The sequence below is a fragment of the Geotrypetes seraphini genome, chromosome 11, assembly GCF_902459505.1.
Source record: "Geotrypetes seraphini chromosome 11, aGeoSer1.1, whole genome shotgun sequence".
Lineage (NCBI taxonomy): Eukaryota > Metazoa > Chordata > Amphibia > Gymnophiona > Dermophiidae > Geotrypetes > Geotrypetes seraphini.
In genome coordinates, this window is record NC_047094.1 from 20,641,773 (window position 1) to 20,665,922 (window position 24,150).

General features: G+C 45.4%; 1 protein-coding gene across 6 annotated transcripts in view; it reads left to right on the forward strand.

The window, feature by feature from the left end:
• The window catches only part of BAIAP3 (BAI1 associated protein 3), a 325,750-nt gene that overhangs the window by 263,751 nt on the left and 37,849 nt on the right, over positions 1–24,150 (forward strand). For 5 of the 6 annotated variants that reach the window (XM_033963395.1, XM_033963398.1, XM_033963397.1 and 2 more), the window contains 8 exons: positions 1,182–1,306; positions 1,421–1,511; positions 6,763–6,819; positions 10,346–10,443; positions 12,262–12,313; positions 14,973–15,124; positions 18,295–18,418; positions 22,367–22,510. In XM_033963395.1, coding sequence (XP_033819286.1) covers positions 1,182–1,306; positions 1,421–1,511; positions 6,763–6,819; positions 10,346–10,443; positions 12,262–12,313; positions 14,973–15,124; positions 18,295–18,418; positions 22,367–22,510 — 843 coding nt within the window. The remainder of the gene's footprint in view (positions 1–1,181; positions 1,307–1,420; positions 1,512–6,762; positions 6,820–10,345; positions 10,444–12,261; positions 12,314–14,972; positions 15,125–18,294; positions 18,419–22,366; positions 22,511–24,150) is intronic. The other variant, XM_033963399.1, reaches the window with a different exon arrangement.

Below are 24,150 nucleotides of genomic sequence, written 5' to 3' on the forward strand. Positions count from 1 at the left end.
ACTGAGTTTTCAAACTGTTCATTTATTTGAAATATAATCATTCACTTTTCACATCAAGTGGATTACATAACAATAAATTGCAACCAACAGTCATAAAAAATACTTTCATAATGACATAATAACCAATTTAAAACTAAATAATAAAAACCCTCTGCAGTCGAAGATTATTAACACTAAATAATAGCCACACTAATATTAACTTATAAAAGTGGGAGGGTTTAAATATATCCTGGGAACTACCTCTCTGCTTAGATCATATAAGTGTAGTTACTTACCTGTAACGTAGGTTCTCCGTGTTTGGGTGAAATATTTGGATTGAACCTTCCTGTAGGCAGCAGTGGGTAAGAAAACGATAAATCCAAGTTTTAGAATGTGTGCTAATGATCATGCTGTTTGAGAGTGAATATTCTATTCTTATTTATTTATTTTTTTTAAAAAAATTATAGCACATAAAACTTACGCGGTTTACTTAAAAACATACATGAAAGTCTAACATGCATATATATGAGAAAAACCTAATTGTACATGTCGTTACAAAGACATCAACAATCAAGTAACTCCTCAATCACTAACCCCCTCTTTTACTAAGATGCACTAATCGAATTAGCACGTGCTAAACGCTAACGCGTCCATAGACTAACATACACGCGTAAGCTTTTAGCGCGCGCTAATCGGTTCGCGCACCTTAATAAAAGAGAGCCTAAATCATCACGGCACCTCCCTTCTTAACTTTCAACAACTCTTCAAATATATATCGCATCACATAAAAGCCTAAACTGAGTTGGATGACAGGGCTACGGGAAAGCCCTCGATAAAGCACGGGAGTGCGAAACATGTCGGGTCGTCTCTCCCGAGTCATGTTAGCTCAAAGGTAAGTGGTTTAAATATTAAATGGCTAAATTATAGTTTTAAACGGAGTTTGTAAAAAAGTAAAATAAACAGAATTAAAACATAAGTAAAATATATCAATTGAAAGCCGGTGATGAGAACCACGTAATTCTTCCCGCTACTAAGATGTATTCAGCGGCGGAGTGGTGGGGCTGAGGCTTTCTGGAAAACTTAAAGTATTCATTATATTGTTCTTTATTCGGGATTTGGACATTTGAAACAATTAAAATATGCCATCCACTGAATCGCTTCTGTGCAGATGGACTTCCCTAAGCTGGTATCTTGTTTTCCAGGAGCAGAGCTTAGCTGAAAGCTTTAACCTTTTCACTGAATATTGCCTCTCACTCCTGAAGAGACTGAGAGACGTCTTCCCAGTCCCCAACACCGTTGCCGTTACGCGCCTTGAATTCATGCTGAGGTAAGAAGAAATTAAAGGTAAAACCCGTTTCTAGCAGCACCGTAATGAGCGCTCTGCTAAAACGTCCCTTCTACCATTTAAGGCCTGAATCGCTTTGGTTTTCTCTCTTCTCAGGTGTCTTAGTGAAATCCACGGCATGAAGACTTTTAAAATGGTCTGTCCCTTTCACAATGAGCTTCACTTAGAAATTGCAGCAGTTTTAAAGGTACAGTATTTTTGCATTTCCAGTGTACAGGCTGCATACACTGGGGTATTATAGTGTTGTTTATTTATAGTAGTAAAAGCCGTTCTTTACCATCTCCTCAAACCTCACAAAACATCCACGATGGTTCACTTAATTTAAAAGAAACATTACATCACAGTATAAAACAAATGCCACACTCTGACACATATCAATAATAATAAAACCCTAGAGCGCGCATGCGCTCTTGAAACTTCGTGATTCCTGGTGCCGTGAGGTGTGCCTCCGTGCCGAATTCGATTTTCGAACACGGAGGCAGGCCAGAACACGGAGTAATTCCTCCCTCGCTGTCACTCACCGCCAAAGGAGATGGATCCTCTGCGAACTCCAGCCGTCTCCCTCTCGAGCGCTCGGTCCTGTGAGCGCTGCGGCTCCACTCGCACTCCTCTCCTCCTCCCGCCTCTCAATTCTGGAACACCATGACGGCGTGGCTGCGGCTGCGGGCGCTGGGCCGGCAGCGGCAGCCACCTTCACTCACTGAGAGAGCTGGGACATGGGGAGCCATGACGGGGAGGGGAGGAGGAGGAGGGAGGCGCCCATTGGTCAGGCCAAAGGAACCGGGCGTCGAGCAGCAACTTCCAGCAGCCGCAGCACTCTAAACACGCTGCTCCGCGGCCTTCTACTGCCCTGATTTGCTCTGCCTGACACGGCAGAGCAAATTAGGGCAGTAGAAGGCCACGAAGTAGTGTGTTTAGAGTGCTGCAGCTGCTGCTAGAGTCTGCACGTTTGTCAGGACCGCGGGAAGGGAAGGGGGCGGCAAGGGACTAGAGACAGTCAGGGAGGAACTGGAGAGGGAAAGGGGGCTGCTTTGGGGGAGGGGTGTGCTGGGAGGCAGACAGCTTGGCTTGGGGGGGGAAGACAAAAGGGGGGCCATGGAGACACAGTCAGGGAGGAACTGGAGGGGGAGAGGGAAAGGGGCCTGCTGTGGGGGAGGGGTGTGCTGAGAGCCAGACAGCTTTGCTTGGGGGGGGAAGACAGAAGGGGGGCCACGGAGAGACAGTCAGGGAGGAACTGGAGAGGGAAAGGAGGCTGCTTTGGGGGAGGGGTATGTTGGGAGGCAGACAGCTTTGCTTGGGGGAGGGGAGACAGAAGGGGGCCATGGAGACACAGTCAGGAAGGAACTGGAGGGGGAGAGGGAAAGGGGCCTGCTGTGGGGGAGGGGTGTGCTGAGAGCCAGACAGCTTTGCTTGGGGGAGGGAAGACAGAAGGGGGTCACGGAGAGACAATCAGGGAGGAACTGGAGGGGGAGAGGGAAAGGAGGCTGCTTTGGGGGAGGGGTGTGTTGGGAGGCAGACAGCTTTGCTTAGGGGAGGGGAGACAGAAGGGGGCCACGGAGAGAGAGTCAGGGAGGAATTGGAGGGGGAGAGGGAAAGGGGGCTGCTTTCTAGCACCCGCTGATGTAACAAGCTTAAACACTAGTGAGTGTATATTATTTATTAAGCGGTTCACATTCAGGTACTCAAGCATTTTCCCCTCTCTGTCCTGGTGGGCTTACAATCTATCTAATGTACTTGGGGCAATGGGGGGATTAAGTAACTTGCCCAGGGCCACAAGGAGCAGCGTGGGTTTGAACCCACAACCTCAGGGTGCTGAGACTGTAGCTCTAACCACAGCGCCACAGCCCAACTATCCAAAAACCTCTTCTATGTTTCTAGCCCCAGACCCACCACAGTAGCCCCATCATTCATAGACTGAGGTTCCCACTGTTGTCCGTGAATCATGGAAAATAAAAACATCTTCATCATTTTCCTAAACCGTATCTCTCTCTCCCTTCCACCCCCAGGCCTAACATTTCTCCCTCCCTTCCATCCCTAGGTCCCACTTCTCTCCCTGTCTGCTTCCCTCCCTCCCTCAGGTCCACCATCTCTCCTTTTCTCTTCCCAACAGTCCTCCCTTCAAGTATCTCTTTCCCCAGATTCAACTTCTCTCCCTTCAGACCATTGCCCGCCATCTCTCTCTTCTGTTTGAGACCCCATAAGCTCTCCCCCCATGCCCAGTCTGGAACTTCTTTTAATACTCTCCCCCTTCGTACTTAAAAAAAAAAAAAAATTAGTCCAGGGGGCTTCCTCAGCCCAGCATGTTCTCCCTCTTCTCTCTGCACCGGCCCTCACTTTCTGTCTCACTGAAAAATCTAGAGATTCAGAAACATTGCCTACAACTCCTCTTGCTTTTCGTCTGCTGCTTCTGTTCCCCAATGATGCACCTGGGTGGACCACGGCAGACGGAAAGCAATGTTTCTGAGTCGCAGCTGGGGCAATGACAGGGACAGCGACAAAACTCATGGGGACGGGTCAAGGAAATTGAGTTCTGCAGGGACAGGGACAAATTTGTCCCTGTGTCATTCTCTACCACATAGCTTTAAGAACTATGTCCTATGAATAAAACAAGTTCCTTGATTGACAGTTTAGCAGTAGAAAAAAAATTCCCACTTAATAGCTGAGCCTTAGGGAATGCCAAGGAAGGAAAACCTCTTTCATAATGAAAGGGGCAGCCTCTTCCAGTAATCATGACTGTTTATTCACAGATGGCCTGGCCTTCATCGTGTTCTCTTTAATTAAAAGAAAATAAAAAAAAAAAGCCAAATCCAGAACTATAAACCCCTGGTTTAGTCCTTTTAATGAAAAGTGAAATTTCACTTATGCCACAGGCTAAATGCTGTTGAGGATTTTCAGAAGAGTAGAGCGAGTCAGGCAACAGAAATTCCCTGAGTGTATCTGACAAAGCCATTGAAAATGGATAATTTTTTTTTCTTGTCTGATTTAGAACATCTGGATCAATATTCATGTTAGAATTCATTTACTAACAGTTAGTGCATGCTGTCTGCTGCAGGGCATATTTTATTCCTTTGAGCCATGTGGCAGATAGGTCCATATTCTGTAAACAGTGCCTAGATCATGCCTACTAAGGCCTAACTTACCCCCCCCCCCCCCCACACACACACTTTTACGAAACCATAGCATGGTTTTTAGCACTGCGGCAGTATCAGCTTTGACGCTCAAAGGAATTCTGTGAGCATCAGAGCTGTTACTACCATGGCTGGTGCTAAAAACCGAGCTATGGTTTTGTAAAAGGTGGGTGGGGGGTTGATTGCTTTAATTGGCTTTAATCAGCACGGTATTTGACCTTGACATTTTAAACCAATTAAAACCTTGCTAAAAAAAAAAAAAAAAGTAGGTCCTAGAATCGCGCCTACAGCATGGGTCTAATGTCAAAGTAAGCATGATTATGGGCAGAGATGACCATAGGCACCGCTATGTGTGATTCTCTATCAAACTTTCTGTAGGTGCTGGTAATGTACACCTTTAAACCCTTGCCCTATATTACCAGCGCCTAAGTTTTTTTCATAGGCGCCGGCAGCCACGATTCTGCTAACAGCGCCTAAGCATGACTGACACACAACCAGTGCCATTTCTTTAGGTACTGGCCAAGTTGGGTTGTGTCTATTATAAAGTCTTGTTGGGTCTATCTCCAGCTTACCTGATTAATTCATTTTCCTTTGCTACTCAAAAACATTCACGTAAAGTTCATGCTTTTTTTGGTTTATCCATCAGTGAAGGGTTATAAGTTCAAAAGATTTCATGAACGCATGCTTCCATATCAGACTGCCAGATGGGACAAAGATTTCAAACAATTATCTCTTATCTGGAATTCTTATATCTTGAATTTAGAAAGCATTTGAAGACTTACTTATTCTCTAGATTTTCGGGTAATTAAATTCCGTGATGATCACTCGGTTGTAAGTTGATGTAATCTTTTGTAAACCACTTAGATCTGCAAGATTGTACGGTCTAGAACAGTGGTTCCCAACCCTGTCTTGGGGGACCACCAGCCAATCGGGTTTTCAGAATATCCCTAATAAATATGCATGAGAGAGATTTGCATTATATGCAAATCTCTCTCTCATGCATATTCATTAGGGATATCTTGAAATCCTGACCACTGGTCTAGAAGTTGATTTTTTTTTTGTTATGTTTTATTTTATGTTATGTAAGGTGCCTTTTACAGAATCTGCACCATTGTGTGTTAGTAAATGACCTCCTGTATACTGAAGAAATAGTGCGCGCAACTTTTGTTTTCATTAACAATAGTGAAAAACCTTCATGTTATTCATTGTACTTTTGCTTCTGCTTTTATTTTATTTATTTGTTTATTTGGATCTATTAACCACCTTTATGAAGAGATTCTCCGGAAGCAGTGTACATCAAGTACAATTCAACATAAAACTTACAATTGTGTTAACAGCATAAGAGTAGTAAAAAGACCAAATTTAAACATAAATACAGTGAACGAGGTAAAGTCAAAATCAGTAAACTGAAACGTAATAATAGATCTACCATGAAACAGTTTTAAAGATATACTTACAGTCCGTTCTTGCGATTCGCATGTTCCCAATGGTGCGGTGTCATGTATCTTGCAGTGGCATCCATTGTGACAAATATTCCCCATTCACGCCGCCGTGTTCACGCATTCGCAGACCTGCCCTTTTTTTTTTTAAAACAGCTTTCTTTGCTTTCACTTTGCCGGTCTGGCCTTTGCTTCCAGATATGGGCCCCCCCAAGTGTCCAGAGTGAATTATAAACATCTACAGGTACTCCACACGTTGTCCCATGCAGGAACCCAGCCTTATTTTCCTAATGGGGGGATCCCTTGTTCACTTTCCATGGCTCTGAAGCATAACGTGTACTGCTGGAACCTAACCTCTATTTCCCCCATAAACTCAGCGTTTCATCCTTCGCGATTTCACAGTTCGTGAACATTTTCAGGAAGTGTACTAGTGCGAATAATAAGAACGGATTGTATAACAGCGCTGATATTCAAATAAGAGAGATGATAATAAAATGTATGCATAATACTTATGAAACAACTAATAAAATCACATCAGAACATACAGATAACATGTACTGACTTATGAGTATGGTCCAACTGATGTACATTTGTTTTTCTGCATTGTATTTTTTTTTTTATGTCAGCTTGAGTAAGGCAGTCTAAATTAACATGTTCTTTCTCATTTTAATTTGATGTATTTCAACTGCACTGCATGTATTTTAATTAGATGTAATTTGAACTTGACGTATTTTAATTTGATATATTTATCTGCATTGTATGTATTAGCCTTGCTTGCTGTGAACCGCCTAGAACCTTCCGGTATGGCGGTATATAAAAATAAATTATTATTATTAAATGTGACTAAATAAGAATAAACAATTTGTTTTAGAAAGGCACCTTAGAATGGTATGAGGCAACGTGCGCTCACCTGAAGCCAAAGGAGAAGGTGAGTACACCATAAACGGGCAAAATGATTTCATTTTTGTTTTGATTCAGGTGGATTTAGTCACTTGCTTAAATCAAAAATGTACAGCGTGTAAATCTAAGGTTCCTTCGGGAAAATCCGGACCCAGGACTGCCCAGTTTTGCCTCTTTCCTGCCCTTTTCTGCCCCCCAGCCCCTCCTCCAGACGGCATCCGCGCATGCATGGGCACGATGTGATGTCGCCATGATGCGTCTGCGCATGCACGGATGCGCGATTATGTTGGGAAACTTTTCAAAACCTGGACAAAGTGCTGGGTTTTGAAAAGCTGTCCAGATCCCCCGGACATGTCCTCAAAAGGAGGACCTGTCCAGGGAAATCCAGACGTCTCGTAACCCTATGTAAATCAAGATGGTCATTTTTTCAGCCTTTTATTTGTTTATTCATGGCTACAGCTTACTCCTTTCCCCCTGGCCTAGGCTACTAGCTCAGCTGGAACTGGTCTCTGCTAAGGCTGATGCCCATGAGCCCTTGATAGGAGGGAAATACACTGTGCTTTTTAAAATTCCTTAATTCCTTCTCCCTTCTCCTGTCCAGATCAGCCATCTAATTGACAGCTCTCCAGATAGCAAGTTTGGAACTCAGAGCATGGCAGTATCAAATTATTGAGCAACTAGTCTTATAGCCCGTTACATTAACGGGTGCTAGAATATATGTGTGTGTGTCTGTCTTTATTTCTTTCTCTCTCTCTCCTTAGCCGCTTTCTGTATTTCTGTCTTTCTTTCTTTCTGTCTTTCTTTTTCCTTGGCTGTCCACTACCATCCCGCACCCCTCCTGACCCGACTCCCGCTGTCTTTCTTTCTGTCTGTCTCTGTCCCTGGCCCCCTTTGTCTGTTTGTCTTTCTGTATATGTCCCTGGCCCTGTGTCTTTCTTCTTTTCTTTCTGTCTCCCTTCCTCCCTCTGTCTGTCTGTCAAAAGTAGCATTCCCTCCCCCTCTATTTCCCTCCCCCCACACCAGTTCCCTGTGCACCTGCCCCTGTGTCTTTCTTCTTGTCTTTCTGTCTCCCTTCCTCCCTCTGTCTGTCTGTCAAAAGCAGCATTCCCTCCCCCTCTATTTCCCTCCCCCCACACCAGTTCCCTGTGCACCTGCCCCTGTGTCTTTCTTCTTGTCTTTCTGTCTCCCTTCCTCCCTCTGTCTGTCTGTCAAAAGCAGCATTCCCTCCCCCTCTATTTCCCTCCCCCCACACCAGTTCCCTGTGCACCTGCCCCTGTGTCTTTCTTCTTGTCTTTCTGTCTCCCTTCCTCCCTCTGTCTGTGCAAAGCAGCATTCCCTCCCCCTTCCCTCCCCCCACACCAGTTCCCAAACGCAGGTCCGAGTCATTTGCCGCCGCCCCCCCCCTTCCGTTCCCGCGGGCCCGACTGGCGATTTAAGCAGCGTGTGCATCAATGTTCACACGCTGTTTCGGGTCCTTCTACTGCCCTGATTTACTCAGGCAAGTCCGGAGCAAATCAGGGCAGTAGAAGGGCCCGAAGCAGCATGTGAACACTGATGCACACGCTGCTTAAATCGCCAGTCGTGCCCGCGGGAACGGAAGGGGGGGGGGGCGGCGGCAAATGACTCGGGTCCCGGGCAGCGGAAAGTTGATGGGCTTCGCAGGCCTCCCCACCCCACCATCCTAACGTCAAACTGATACCTGAGGCCGGCCACCACCACCACCACATCCGCAGCTCGCTCGCGCTTCGGCCGGTAGGTGGAGAGCAGGGAAGCTTTTGTGATGCGCGAACACGCAGCAGCAGGACGGACCAGAAGCCGCGCATGCGCACTTCCTATGTGTCGCTACAGCTCACGGAAAAGCGGCACACACTTAGGAACTGCGCATGCGCGGCCCAGCATTTTATTATATTAGATGGCTTTGATAAGGCTTTCAGGTTTTCATGATATGTGCAAGGAATGTGCAAGAGATGATGTTGCCTGGTCTCTAGTTCTTGCTTTAAGCCTAGCTGATTGTGGGGGTCACCAGGACAGGCTTAGTTAAGGGTAGGGTTGCTAGATGTCCAGGAAAACCTGGACATGTTCTCTTTTTAGAGGACTGTCCGGGCTCCCAGATGGACTTTCCAAAACCCAGCGTTTGTCCGGGTTTTGGAAAGCCCCTACAAGCTCCGGCCGCATCTGGAGGGCCTCTGGGCATGCGCGGATGACATTACACACATTCGCGTATGCTCCAGGCCCTCCAGATGTGGCCAGAGCTCGTAGCAAAGAGAGGAGGCTTTCAGGGGGCGGGGCTGGAGGCGGAAAAGGTCGGGGTCGTGCACCCAGAGGCTTTTTAAAAAAAAAAAAAAATTAATTATGGTAACCCTAGTTAAGGGGCTGTGACTGTTGCTGCTGTGGTGTGCCGAGACACCGATGGCCCAAGGAACAGGAGCAGGATCCAGAAATTAAATCACTTTTTCACATGGTGGCTCATGCCAGCCTCATCCCTCCCTTTGATGTCACTTCCTGTTCACAGCGAGTGAACCACTGTACAGGACAGATTCCACGAATGCTTTTGACAAAATCAGGTCAACTTAACATTGCTGCTTAAAGTATAACCCCTTTTTTTAGCAGTGTAGTGAGGTAAGGAGACCCGGTGGTGGTGGCACCCAGCATCACCACGCCACACATACACCCAGACCCTTTTCCGCCATGTCCCCTCTTCCCCCCCCCCCCACATACCCCTTCAAATCTTCGCCAACAGCAAGCAGCATCTCTTACTGGCTGTTCGCCCTCGACCAGAGAGCGACATCATAAGGAGAGCTGCCAGGAAAGATTTGAAGAGAGGGGTGAGCAGAGAACAGGTGCCAGTGCCTCCACCAAGACCACACTTGGGGCAACCTGCCCCACCCCCTTCACCACTGCTTCTTTCCCTTTGTCAAAAATGTGGTGTCAGGTCAAAAGCGCGCCAGGATAAAGGCGCACGCAGACAACTGAGCGCAGTGCGGAGGCGCGCACCAAAGAAAATGACTGTTTTAAAGGGCTTCGACAGGGGGTGTGGGGGGAACCCCCTCACTTTACTTTACACAGATCGCGCCGCGTTGTGGGGGGTTTGGGGGGTTGTAACCCCCCACATTTTACTGAGAACTTCACTTTTTCCCTAAAAAACAGGGAAACAGTTAAGTTTCCAGTATAATGAGGGGGTTACAACCCCCAAGCCCCCCCCCCAACGCCGCCATGATCTGTATTAAGTAAACTGGGGGGGTTCCCCAACAAAACCCCCTGTCGTAACCCCTAAAAACACTCTTTCTTCGGCGCGTGCTTCCATCTTGCACTCAGTTGTCAGCGAACGCCTTTGTCTTCGGCAGTTTTGTCTATAAACCAAAAATGTAGTTATTGCGTACATAATGGAAGCGTTTTTACTTTCTCCTCAGTACTTATAATTTTCTATGGAGTCTTTGTGATAAAAGTATTTCCTGGCATGGACAGGATAAAACAGCTTTTTATTGAACTTGCTCTGCCTTTGTAGATCTGTACGATATCAACACACTGTAAAGTGTCAAATCTGTTTCTCGTAGAATGAGCTGGACGAGCTCAGGTGTCTGGTGAAACTGGCAGAGGGTGTGCATGAGGATATACAGAGGAGCCACAACGTGTACAACAAGCTGTGTGTCAGGTAGGTGGCAGAGACCCTCCCCTGGCAGCGGCAGCCGCGTTCTGTATGAAAAGATCATTGATATGCTCACCCCGACTTCAGAAAGCAGACTAAAGGGATTTCCCCATTCTGAAAGCAATTATTATTAAGAAAGTACCTATTTGGAGGCTGTTCTCTATAGCAGGGGTTCTCAGACAGGTCCATGGGACGCACCAAGCCACGATAGCTTTCAAGATATTTTCTATTGCCCAAACATGCCCAGGCCACACCCCCTTGCCATATGCATACATTTGTGATTTTGATGCATATATCCCAGCTTTCTAAAACTGGGACTTAGATGTGTATGCAATATACATAAAATACTATCATGTTTTAATGGAAGTTTCTATGGATCATAATCCACATCTTCCAAGTATATTCTAATCAGAAATTCTTATTACATTTTTATTTAATTATTCATTCATTCATTTAATTTTTTAGCCCGTCCTCCCAAAGGAGCCCAGAACGGGTTACAAAGTACATCCATAATAATCGAGACAGGACTAATAAAGATTCATGCTTAAAATTATTAAAATCCAGGGTACTTAAGAACCCTTCTCCATATGGATATCTCCCTCCTCCAGACATAACTTGTTTTGAATCATACATCTGGGCACTGACATAGTAAGGAGCGAGGGACAGGGGGCAAACCACCTTGGTGGGAATACTGGCACCTCTCCTTCTCTCCGTACCTCTTCAAATATTTGCCGGCCACGAGCAGCACCTCATACCTGTTGCTCATGCCAGCCTCATCCCTCCCTTTGATGTCACTTCCTGTTCACAGGGACCAGGAAGTGATGTCAGAGTGAAGGATGAGGCCGGTGTGAGCAGCGGGTAAGAAATGCTGTTCATGGCTGGTGAAGATCTGAAGAGGGATGATTCCTGGGGAGGAGCCAAGGTGGCGGCACAACTCTCGATGAGCTATGTGTCTCTCTCCAGCTGTAAGGCTTACCTCTCCGAATTTTCCTCAGAGTGTTGCCTGTTTTTTTATTTCTCTATGCCGCACATGAAGCGGGAAGGGGTGGTGAGGGTTGTTTCCTTGCTGGCCCGTGCCTCCTCGCCGGTGCAGCGTAGGATGGAGGGATACATTGCTGGAGGTACAGCAGTTCATTCCAGGGATGAGAATCCTGCTGTGTCACATCCAGAAGGAGAGGCTGTTTCCGTGGGGATAGAAGTTTCTCTCTCCTATTGGGTTCATAGACAACTCCGCGAAAGACAAAGGCGCGCGCCGACAACTGAGCGCAAGACGGAGGCGCGCGCCAAAGAAAATTACAGTTTTTAGGGGCTCCGATGGGGGGGTTTTGTTAGGGAGCCCCCCCCAGTTTACTTAATAGAGATGGCGCCGGCGTTGTGGGGGGTTTGGGGGGTTGTAACCCTCCACGTTTTACTGTAAACTTAACTTTTTCCCTAAAAACAGGGAAAAAGTGAAGTTTTCAGTAAAATATGGGGGGTTACAACCCCCCAAACCCCCCACAACACGGCGCGATCTCTATTAAGTAAAGTGGGGGGTTCCCCCCCCACGCCTCCCCCCGTCGTAGCCGTAAAAACTGTAATTTTCTGCGGCGTGCGCCTCCGCGCTGCGCTCAATTGTCTGCGCGCGCCTTTGTCCCGGCGCACTTTTGACCTGACACCCTCCTATTGTGAGGTAGTGCAAGAGTGGCAAAGACTATCCGAAAAGCTGCTTGTTTTGTTTTATAAATCAAATACCCACAAAACTCTTATATGAAACTATCAATAAAGAAACTCATGCAATGTACTCCAAATATTTTTTTCACTTTTTCCCCCCCCCCCCCTTCCCAGTATTGTAAAGGTGGATTTGTTCAGTATCACCTACCGCCAGCTTGAAAAACTGGTAAGACATGCAATATGTGTGTGTGTGTGTGTGTGTGTGTGTGTGATCATCTGACACTGCAGATATGTACAACGATGTAGGCAAAATTTATTGTGACAACCAAACTATATATTAAAACCTTTTTACCAAACAGGGGACCTTCATCAGGGGTCCATGGTAGAAAAAGGAAAAAACATGTGTCTAGCGATTTTTACTATTCATAGTGACTCTCGACGTGACACACTATCTGTTTGGCTTTATTATATATTTTTCAACATTTGTTGTGACACATGTTTTTTCCTTTTTCTACCATGGACCCCTGATGAAGGTTGTCCGAAACACGGACTGTGTTGGGTCCCCTGCTTGGTAAAAAGGTTTTCATATATAGTTTGGTTGTCACAATAAATTTTGCCTACATCGTTGTACATATCTGCAGTTTTGGCTTGTTTGTTCCTGGTTGGTTTTTTCACTGCAGATAAGGTTGGACTCTCCTCATTTTGGTTCTGTGATCATCTGACCACATCACATGTTCTTTGAAAAGTTATCATTGGCTTCCAGTAGAATTCCACATAAAATTTAAGATCCAACTTCTCGCATTCCAAGTACTTCATGTGGGACTGCTACAATACGTATCTTCCCTTACGATCCCCTATACACCCACACATATTTATTTATTTAAAAATGTATATTGTGCATACAGCTATGCAGTTTCCAAGTCACATACATAAAATCTTGTTTCCCTACGATTTCCACATATATCGTAGACATATTTGGACAACATCATAGACATTCCCCCCAATATAAAATATCAAAAAAAATCAAGGCAAAACCACATACACATCAAACCAAATGATCAGTTCTAGGGTAGATAGCCACACCAATTCACATTAGCATGCAAAGCAAATTTAATACCATCAATTCAGAAATACAACATGCTTTTTTAGCATTTTCTTAAAGTTCATCCTCCCAATACAGAATCGCAAAATACCAGGCAGGGCATTTCATAATTCTACACCAGCCACCAGTGGCGTAGTAACGGGGGTGCGGGAGGCACTGGCACCTCTCCGCCCCGCCCTTCCACACCAACCTCGCGCCATCCCTCCTCCCCACCCCGTGCCTCTGTATTATCCTCACTAGCTAGAGCATCTTCTGCTTATTGCTCGCGCCAGCCTGGTTCCCCTCTGAATCACTTCCGGGTCACAGGGCCAGGAAGTGACATTGGAGGGAAATCCAACACAGGCACGAGGAGCTTGCTGAAGAAGCCACTCACGCTGGCAAAGATTTAGAGGTACGGGGGTGGGGAGGGAGAGCGCAAGTGTGGAATGGGGGTGGGAAGGAATGGGGAGCGCAAGGAGGGTGCCAGCACCCTGGGCGCCTCCTACCCTTACTATGCCATTGTGCAGACCTCTTCTAAAATGGGAAATTACATGTAGGGAGTTACCGTTTCCACTCACAAACAATCCCTCACGTTACTGATCCATATTAAAGCCTTCAGGGGAGAAGTGATTCTGCAGGGGCGAAGCTAGGAGGGCATAGCCCAGAAAGGGTAAGAGCCCAGGGCACACTCAAATTAGGGAGGCCCTAACTAAGGGTTGTTACATGTAATATCTGAAAGGAAGCCCTGGGAGGAGAAAGTCTTCAAGGGAGTGTGTGGCGCAGTGGATAGAAGTACAGCCTCAGCACCCTGAGGTGGTGGGTTCAAATCCCTCGCTGCTCCTTGTGACCCTGGGCAAGTCACTTAATCCCCTCATTGTCCCCTGGTACACTAGATAGAGTTTGAGCCCACCGGGACAGACAGGGAAATATGATAAAGTACCTGAATGTAAACCACGTAGGATATAAGTGGTAAATAAAATAAATACAAGCCTTTATTGAAAGTTTACAAGAAGCAGAAGCTCTACTAATTTTTGGAACCCTGCTGCATTATATTTTTGGAACTTGGGTTAGGCCAGGCCCAGTTATGTGGACTGTTGTAAAGACAAAATTTTAACTCAGGCTCCAGGCCAGAGACAAGTTGTTTGTGCTACCTCTTGAAAGACTGACTTTGGCATGTTTACTTTTCCTCACCTGTGAAAGGAATAGGTTTCCGCTTCCCTGTACATCAATAAACTCTTTTGTTTTACGTTTGCCCGCTGTCTGACTGTGATTAATCAAGGCTTCAGAGTGACCCCCCCCCCCCCACACTCATGTGCTACAAGGTGTATCTTTTGTTTTCACCCTAGTTTCACCCAAATAATGTCCCCCTGCCATATGCATGAAAATTACAACTTTGGGCATGTGTATCCAGGTTTTAGATTTATTTGCATTTAAATGCTGGTTTAAGCTAGTCCAAATGAAGCATAGGGCTTCTAAAATGACTGCCTCGGGCCCATTCTGGAAACTGGTGTTGAGCTTTTAATCTCCCCCCACCCTAAATTTGCCTTTTTTGCCACCCATTTGTAGGCTCCTAAATTTGGGAGCCTAGTGAAACTATCCCCCCCCTCTTTTAAAAAAAACCCACAATAGCAGTTTTTAGCGCAGGCTGGTGCACTGAATGCACTGCGCTGCTCCCAACGTTCATAGAGTTCCTATCTTAAGTGAAGCCTTTCAGGGAGTGTGATAGGCTGACTGGATGGATCATGCAGGTATTTATCTGCCAACATTTACTAAGTTACTGTGTTCCTATATGTCTTCACCATAGGTGGCTGATGATGTCAGCTTGGCCATGGAGGACCTGAGAACGGGTTCAGAGCAGGAGGCTTCCAGAATGACGCATACCATGGGGGAGACCTTATTCGAACTCTACATCACACTGAATGAACTAAAACGTTTTGCAGATGTTCTCCCTTTGAAGTGAGTGCAGTATTACTTTCAACCACCTGGATATCATGAAACCAGCATTTCTTGTGAGTTGGGGGCCACCATAATCCCCTTCGGGGGTAGGCAATTCCGGTCCTCGAGAGCTGGAGCCAGGTCAGGTTTTCAGGATGTCCACAATAAATATGCATGAGATAGATTTGCATCTCAAGGAGGCAAGTGCGTGCAAATCCATCTCATACATATTCATGGTGGATATTCTGAAAACCTGACCTGGCTCCGGCTCTCGAGGACCGGAATTGCCTACCCCTACCTTAGGTGAATGATAACATTGGTTTCCACTAATACGATATTGGTAAAATATTCCATTTTCTATCTATTTAGTAAGAGTTTTAAAAAGGGTTTAGATCTGTGCTCAGACTACGTCCTATTAAAGAGCCTTAAGCACAGACTATTAAGCCCTATATTCAACACTATTTGGCTGGCTAGTCAAATATCACATATTGTAACTGGCTATCTCCGGTTGTCAGATTGGCCAGTGACCAGCTATGTCGTGTAACATAGCCGGTCACTGCCAATATTCATCAGCTCGCTGGCTAAGTTCAATAGCAGATAGACGCCCCCCCCCCCAACCCTGGAAATTTTATGATGGATATGGTGCCAGCATTGACTTTACGGTTTCACCGCCAACTGTGGGAGATAGCCAGTTGCAGTGGCATGCGATGAGGGCTTTCAGGGAATTCAGTGAATCCCTAGCTCTACAGCCCTGCTTTTTTTTTTTTTTTTATATGTTTACTTTTTGCTTGATGCATTCCGTTCTTCACTTCAAAGTTTTCGTAAATCTTTAAAAAATGCTACTGTTTCAGAAATCATTCTCCCTATCTACATTAGAAGATCATAAATAATGATGCTTTCCATTCTATGTACTTTGATTGTAATGATCTATTTCTATGTGATGAATCAATTCTTGTAAACCGAGTTGAGCCCTTTCTTAGGGGTGACCCGGTATAAAAACCTAAGGATTGGACTGGTTGAGTAGGCAGCCTGCAACAAACAAAAGCAAAGAAAGCAGAGCTCTTGGACTGGGGATTCTCCGAACCGTCTGAAGGCCCTGACAGTACTGAACTGAATTTGATTGGCTGCAGAGCAGTGCCCTCGGGGCCTTTAGAGGGTGGGGCAAATCCCCTGAAGGCCCTGACCGCACACCACTGGCCAGTCATCTCCCACAGCCTGAATAGCGGCCCCCAATGTCTCTATTTTAAGGAGACACTCGGGGGTCTATATTCAGAGTGATTGAACTGGACAGGAGGGTTTCCTGTCCTGTTACATTGCTCTGCCATTCCAAATGCTAATATACAGCAACACTGATCCAGACCGTGCCACTGACTGTGGCACTCTCTGGTTGTTGCCAGGGTGGTCCAGGGCTGGAGTCGGCATGGACCCAGAAGTAACCCAGGCACTACCAATATTCAATGGCAGTGCCTAAAAAAGCAAGCAGGCAAATAGGACCGCATAAAATGCAATCTTAATTATGCCTAGTTAAAACTATCTCAGCTGGGTCTGGATAACTTCCAGAGGACTGCAAAAACCCACATATTCAGTGCCAGTAGCTGGGTTAGGCCCGCCACTGTATATCCAGGTCTAATTCAACCAGCAGCAGTGTTTAAGAAAATACTAAAAGCTGTGCACTGAATATTACCTATTCCCTCCCCATTCACCACCACCTCAGTTCTTTGTTCATGTTCAAATATGACATCTAGGCTATATCTGCTTAATTTTTTGATTGGATTTTTATTCCCTCGATGTAATTAAATTATTTGGGATCACCTCTCCCAGCTCACTGTCAGCTCAGGATGTCATGTACAGAGATGGCCAGGCCTTAACTAAGTAAAGGGGAGGAAAGAGAATAGTGATTCCAATTGCTGTCATTACGAGGAGCTGCTGGAAAATTCTCAAGCTAACCAAGAAGAGAATGATGTGGAGCCATGAAACATACAAGTTATTCCACACTGTTTCAATGAGGCAAATGCATCTAGTGAATGGGCATAAGCATGGGGAAACCCAGCCATTGTGACATCACCGATGAGATTGGCTCTTAGGCATTGGTGGAGTGAGGCATTATGACATCACAGTTCAAAGGGCTGCTGAAAAGTTCTCAGCCCAATCAAGAACAGAATGATGTGGAGCTATGAATTCCACACTTTCCATGACACTTTTCGTTTCAATGCTTATATTCAGAAATGCCATCTATTCAGTGGCATAGGGAGGGCGAGAGGCATCCGGGGCGCTAGCACCACTCCCCGCTCTCTTCTCTGCCCCCTCCATGCTCCTTCCCTACTCCCCTGCCATGCACACCCTTCCCTACCCCATACCTCTTTTAACGTCCCTGGCGCAAGCAGCATCACCAACTCGCTGCTCACTTTAGCGTCGGCTCTCCTTCTGACGCCCCTTCCTAGGGGCAGAGAGGAGGAGGAGTGCCAGCACCCTCACCAAGACGGCGCCCGGGGTGGACATCCCCCTCTTACTATGCCACCGCATCTATTTAACTGCCACCGAATATTAACAGTGGTGCTGGCCAGAGTGATATCCAAGTTTATTTAAAAATTTCTATCCCACCCTAGGGAGAACCTTCAGGGTGGCTTACAGTCTAAAACATAGTAAAATAACAGTACAGGCAACGTTTTTGGACAGGGACCTCCTTTCTGTTTCACCTGTAAGACTTGATTTGATGATTAATGTACCCCTCATTCTCACCCTCACATATTTATGTCTAGATTTGTCTTACAAGAACATAAGAATACCCTAACTGGGTCAGACCAATGGTCCATCAAGCCCAGTAGCCCATTCTCACGGTGGCCAATCCAGGTCACTAGCACCTGGCCAAAACCCAAAGAGTAGCAACATTCCATGCTACTGAGCCAGGGCAAGCAGAGGCTTTCCCCATGTCTTAATAACAGACTATGGACTTTTCCTGCAGGAATTTGTCCAAACCTTTCTTATATGATGTTGCATAGTCCAAACCTTTCTTATAGGATGAGCATGGTAGAAAAGTCTGGAAATTGGAGAACTGAGCTGATACAATCTGGTGGTCTCAGCAAATACACAGCGGAGAAACTCCAGCATCTCCTGCTTTTTTTTTTCTTATTATCCTAGCCAAGACATTGCTTCTAATACTAACTTAAGCTGTCATTTTTCTCGCTCTGCAGGGACAACAAATCTCTAGCCCTGGCCGGGTTCCATGAGTGGTTCAAGACATCGATCCACATGTGGTTACAGACAGTGTACCAAAAGACATGTGAGAGAATGCAGAAGGCTGTGGAGATGGATAAGGTAAATGAGCTGCTTTAACCTAGTTCTTTATTGAAAGACTAGTGTTTAATCTCGTTAGATTAACGGGTGCTAGAATAGATGTGTAGACCGCTGTCTGTCTGTCTGTTTTTTTCTTTCTCTCTCTCTCTCCTTGGCCACTGTCTGTCTGTTTTGGGTTTTTTTGTCTCTCCTTGGCCGCTGGCTGCCTGTCTGTCTGTCTGTTTTTCTTTGTCTCTCTCTCTCCTTGGACGCTGTCTGTCTTTCTTTCTGTCTGTGTCTCTCCCTGGCCCCCTGCCTGCCTGTATTTCACTGTTGCGCCATGTCTGCCTGTCTCTCCGTGGCCCCCTTCTGTTTCCCCCCTCCCAGAGTAAAGCATGATTGCTGTCTGCCCCCAGCACACCCCTCCCCCACAAAGCAGCCTCCTTTCCCTCTCCCCTTCCATTTCTTACCAGCATGAGACACCTTGCAGCACCCGCATGACACCCTCCTGCCGTTGCTGAGACAAACCACCGCTCAATCCACTGCACGCGCCCCAAGCCAGTGCAAGCGCCACAAGCCGCCCCATGCGCCGCAAATGGAATTCAGCACAGAGGCACACATCACGGCTGCAGGGATCACGGCCTCCTACGTGCGCATGCGTGCTTAGGGTTTTATTATAGATGATTTATAAACTGCCCCCCCATCAGGTACAGACAAGAACAAGTTAAAAATAGCACTTTGTCCTCTCAGAGCAGTGCTTTTAGTGTTTAAATATATGCAAACGACAGCATAAAGCATCCTGAACAGCTTTCTCTTTAATATTTAAGAAGGATTTGGTACTATGAACCGTGTCAATAATGGAACATTGACTATGCAAACAAGGAGGATTACTGCACTGATCCCAACATCTGGCTGTGGAGCACTTGACTTCTGGACTCGTTCCACTCTTTCACGTTCTTTCTGACGCTTCCTTTCTCCTAGCCTCGCACACAAAAAAAATCTGTTGCTTTCTTTGATTCCTGTTTTGCACCTTCTGTCTCTCCCTCTCTGTTTTCCAGCCAGTCAGTGGTGTGCAGTGAGGGCTTTCAGGGGATTCATTGAATCCCCAGCTCTACAGCCCTGCTTTTTATTATTTTTTGTTTGTTTTTGTTTACTTTTTGCTTGTTGCAGTTTGATTTGTTTGAGTAGGCAGCTTGCTCAACCAGTTAATGTGCATCAAACAAAAAGCAAGAAAAAAAAAAAAGTAGGGCTCTTGAGTGGGGGATTCTCCAAATCTACTATTATAATGAATGGAGACTCAAGCGTGTTTAACCAAACAATTCACAAATATCATACATACTCAATTATTCTAACCTTAGCTTATGAGCCTTTCTCACTCTGCCACAACCGTACTTAAATGTAAAACATTAAACAAAAATGGAGTAAAGACCTCAGTTAGGCTTCATGGATCTGAAAAAAAACCCCTCCACTTCTTATCTATAATTATAAAATGCTAAGCGCGCATGCGCACTTTTACTCCGTGTTCCCTGAGTCCTGATCTGTCGGGCTGTGGCGGTAAGAGTGCGCATGTGCGCGTTTAAGGACCGGCCAGATAACACGCCGCGACTCCCCCCCCCAATCCGCCGACCCTACCTGGCACACCACTAACACGCCGCGACTAGTGACCTGGATTGGCCACCGTGAGAATGGGCTACTGGGCTTGATGGACCTTTGGTCTGACCCAGTAAGACTATTCTTATGATCTTATGAAAAGGAATTCCATTATTTGATAGGAAAGGAAGAGAAATAGAACATACACAGACACTCCAAAGTCATGCACACGCTAAGAAAAACTGACATCAATCATTAAAATCAACTAGCAAACTTTTTTTTTTTTAAATTCTTTATTCATTTTCAAAATTACATTAAATGTATATATATATTCAATCACATTAACAATAAATATATCATTTAACATTCTATCATTTGTACAGTACATCAATTTTTATCCCTCCCCCTTCCCACCCCTCCCTACCATATATTCCATAATCATATAAAAAACATATTAATAAAATATCCCTCACCCTACCCAAATTAATTGATACATTAAAGGGAAACATTTTCAACTAATCCTTACAAAATTTTGCTAATGGTTTCCACACATCCTGAAATTTCTTGAAATACCCTCTTTGTACTGCAATAAATCTTTCCATTTTATAGATATGGCACAAACAGTTCCACCAAAAACTGTAATTTAGTCTCCTCCAATCCTTCCAATTATATGTAATTTGCTGAATGGCAACCCCAGTCATTATAAGTAACAATTTATTGTCGTTCGCAGAAATCTGACTTTTTGCTCTCATTTCCATACCAAAAATCACAGTATCATAGGATAATGCCACTGGGTTGGTGTCAGGTCAAAAGCGCGCCGGGACAAAGGCGAGCCCAGACAATTGAGCGCAGCGTGCGCCGCCACGCCGCTCTAAATTACTGTTTTTAGCGCTCCGACGGGGGGTGGGTGGGGGGGAACCCCCCACTTTACTTAATAGACATCACGCCGCGTTGTGGGGGCGTTGTAGGGGGTGTGGGGGTTGTAACCCCCACATTTTACTGAAAACTTCACTTTTTCCCTGTTTTTAGGGAAAAAGTTCAGTTTACAGTAAAATGTGGAGGGTTACAACCCCCCAAACCCCTCATAACGCCGGCGCGATGTCTATTAAGTAAACTGGGGGGGGTTCCCCAACAAAACCCCCCCGTCGGAGCCCCTAAAAACTGTAATTTAGAGCGGCGCGGTGGCGCGCGCTGCGCTCAATTGTCGGCGCGCGCTTTTGTCTTTCACGCCGTTGTCTATGAACCCACTGGGTTATCTAATAAATTATTAATTTGGTCCCAAATTGATTTCCAAAAATTCATAATATATGGGCAATGAAACAATAAATGATCTACTAGCAAACTTAGCAGGCAAAGATAATTGCTTCCCAGAATCACTGAAGGCAAGTTTAAATAAGTGTGTTTTCAAAGCTGTTTTAAACTTAGGAAATAACAACTCACGGTGAAGGGAGCGAGACAAAATATTCCACAGGGATGTGGTGGTACAGTAGAAGGGCAAAGCTTCTTGTGGTATCAAATCAAGCCACAAATTCCGATGGAATGTGTAAGTCATTGATCATAAAGAGACCAAAGTAAGCACAAGGGGTCATTGAAGATGATAAGATACAAAGTGAGAATATTGTACTGAATGCAAAAATTGTACAGGGAGCCGATGATACTTAACGATGGTCTGATTTATGAATATGTGCAAGAATTCATAAGTGCTGTGTTTTGAACCATTTGAATGCCATGAAGAAGAACTTGTGGTAAACCACATAAGCAATATTGCAATAATCCGGTCAAGAGCTAAAAGAGCATATGCACTTCTCCCTCCGTATTCGCGGTTTCAGCAATCGCGGTTTCGATTATTCACAGTTTTTAGCTCGCTGGCTCCTTCTCCCCCAAATTATTTATTTATTTAAGCATTTATATATCACTTATAGTCTACGTGGTTTATATTCAAGTACTCAAGCATTTTTCCCTGTCTGTCCTGGTGGGCTCACACTCTTATCTAATGTACCTGGGTCAATGGGGGATTAAGTGACTTGCCCAGGGTCACAAGGAGCAGCGTGGGATTTGAACTGCTGATTCCAAGCATTTACAGAGAAAATCGTTGATTCCTGGCACTTTCTTCACCATGTTTTGCCTCTCCTTCAGGAACAGGCCAGGTCTCCCACCATGCTATTCGCGGTTTCACCCCATTCACGACGGTTTTTAATAGAAAACCGCGCATAATACATGAAAAAGTTATTCGCGCTTTTTCTGTATTCGCGGGTCTGTTAATCCCCCATCGCAGCGAATACGGAGGAAGAAGTGTAGTAATGTCGTTTGAGAGGAAGGATTGAGGGAAAAGGGTGCGGCACTCCATTCGGTATCAGCATAACTGGGCGTGACCCCCGAATGGCTGTTTTGTCTCCCCAGCTGGAGTGTGTGGATTCTCTTTCCAAGCACAGCAGCTCTGCGGTGGATCTCACAACCTGCTTCTCTCAGATTAGAGAGTTCTGGGTGCAGCTCGCCTGGCCAGACTCTGCTGAAGCCTTTGCGTTTATGACACAGCTTACTGATGTGAGTACCAGAAAAGACTTAACAGTGTTTTAACTTTTTTTTTTTTTGTAAATCTTTATTAGTTTTCAATTATTAACAGTGCAATACAGTGAATGTAAATATAAACGAATCAAACAAAAGCACTTTAAATATACAAATATTTCAACAACAAACATTTTCACACACACCCTCCTCCCCTTAACTAATGAAAATAAAACCACATGTATAATTTCAATAAAATAGATATAACAAATAATAATTATAATGGTTTCCCATCTCCCTCCCTCCTAACCTGGATGTGTAAGGAGGACAGATAAAAAGAAAAGGTACATGACAACTATTGTGACTCAATAAATGATGTCGATGGGCTCCACACCCTTTCAAATGCACTGCTATATCCTAAAATTTCAGCTCTTGATCAAAGATATGCATGAGGCCAAAATTTTCAAAGGGGATCATGCACCTGACTTTGAAAGTTAAATTGCATCCAGTGGCAAAGCAAAAGTAAGAGGTGCCCAGGTTGGTTGGCACCCCTTAATTCCTTCTCTGCCCCCCTCGCCGTGTGCGTGCTTTCTCTTCCCCCCGTACCTTCTTAACTTCACTGGCATGAGCAGCATCTCCAACCATGCTGTCCAAGCCGGCCTCGGCTCTCCCTCTGATGTCGCTTCCTGGTCCCCCTAAGCTTCTCCCCTTCTTCTCGTGCTGCTTCCTTAATGCAAAAATCAACGACAAGCCTTCAGCCTCCAATGCCAACACCCACCACTTCAAACCTGGCACAGGCATAGGAAGGAGTGATTGGGCATTGCTTCTGCCCAGCTTCCACTAGACCACCAGGGATGTCTTCCAGTAGTGCCTGGGGGAGGAGGGGGTTGTAATGAGTGTCTTGGGGGCTTGGGGTATGGGTCTTTGTGAAGGGAAGACAGGGCATGGGTCCTCATCAAGAGACAGGTTTTCACTGCTGGGGGGAGGGTGTTGGGGAGTATTTCCAGGAGGAAGGGAAAGCTGCTGCTTTTCACCCACAGCAGCCCCCGTAAAGATATGCTCCTCGTGAGCTTCAGGCCATGGGCTGGTGACTTCATGCTCCTAAGCAGTTTGCGAGGCTGATCACAAGCTGCATTATTTGTCACTACATAGTAACACAGTAAATGACGGCAGATAAAGACCTGAATGGTCCATCCAGTCTGCCCATTAGTTATACCCATTAAAAATACATGATTAAATTAACTTGTCTCTTCTTTGATAATTCTGGGTCATAGACTGTAAAGTCCACCTGGTATTGTCCTAGGTTCCAACTGCTGAAGTTGCCATCTAATCAAGCCATTGTGACATCACTGCTGAGGTTGGCTCTTAGGCATTGGTGGAATGAGGCATTATGACATCACAATCTCAGCTCTGGAATGTTGCTACTCTTTGGGTTTCTGCCAGGTAACATAGTAAATGATGGCAGATAAAGACCTGAACTGTCCATCCAGTCTGCCCATTAGTTATACCCATTAAAAATACACGATTAAATTAATTTGTCTCTTCATTGATATTTCTGGGTCATAGACTGTAAAGTGCACCTGGTATTGTCCTAGGTTCTAAATGCTGAAGTTGCCGTCCAAGCTCACTCCAGCCTAGCCAACCATCCTGTTTGCAGGAAAACTACCATAAAGTCTGGC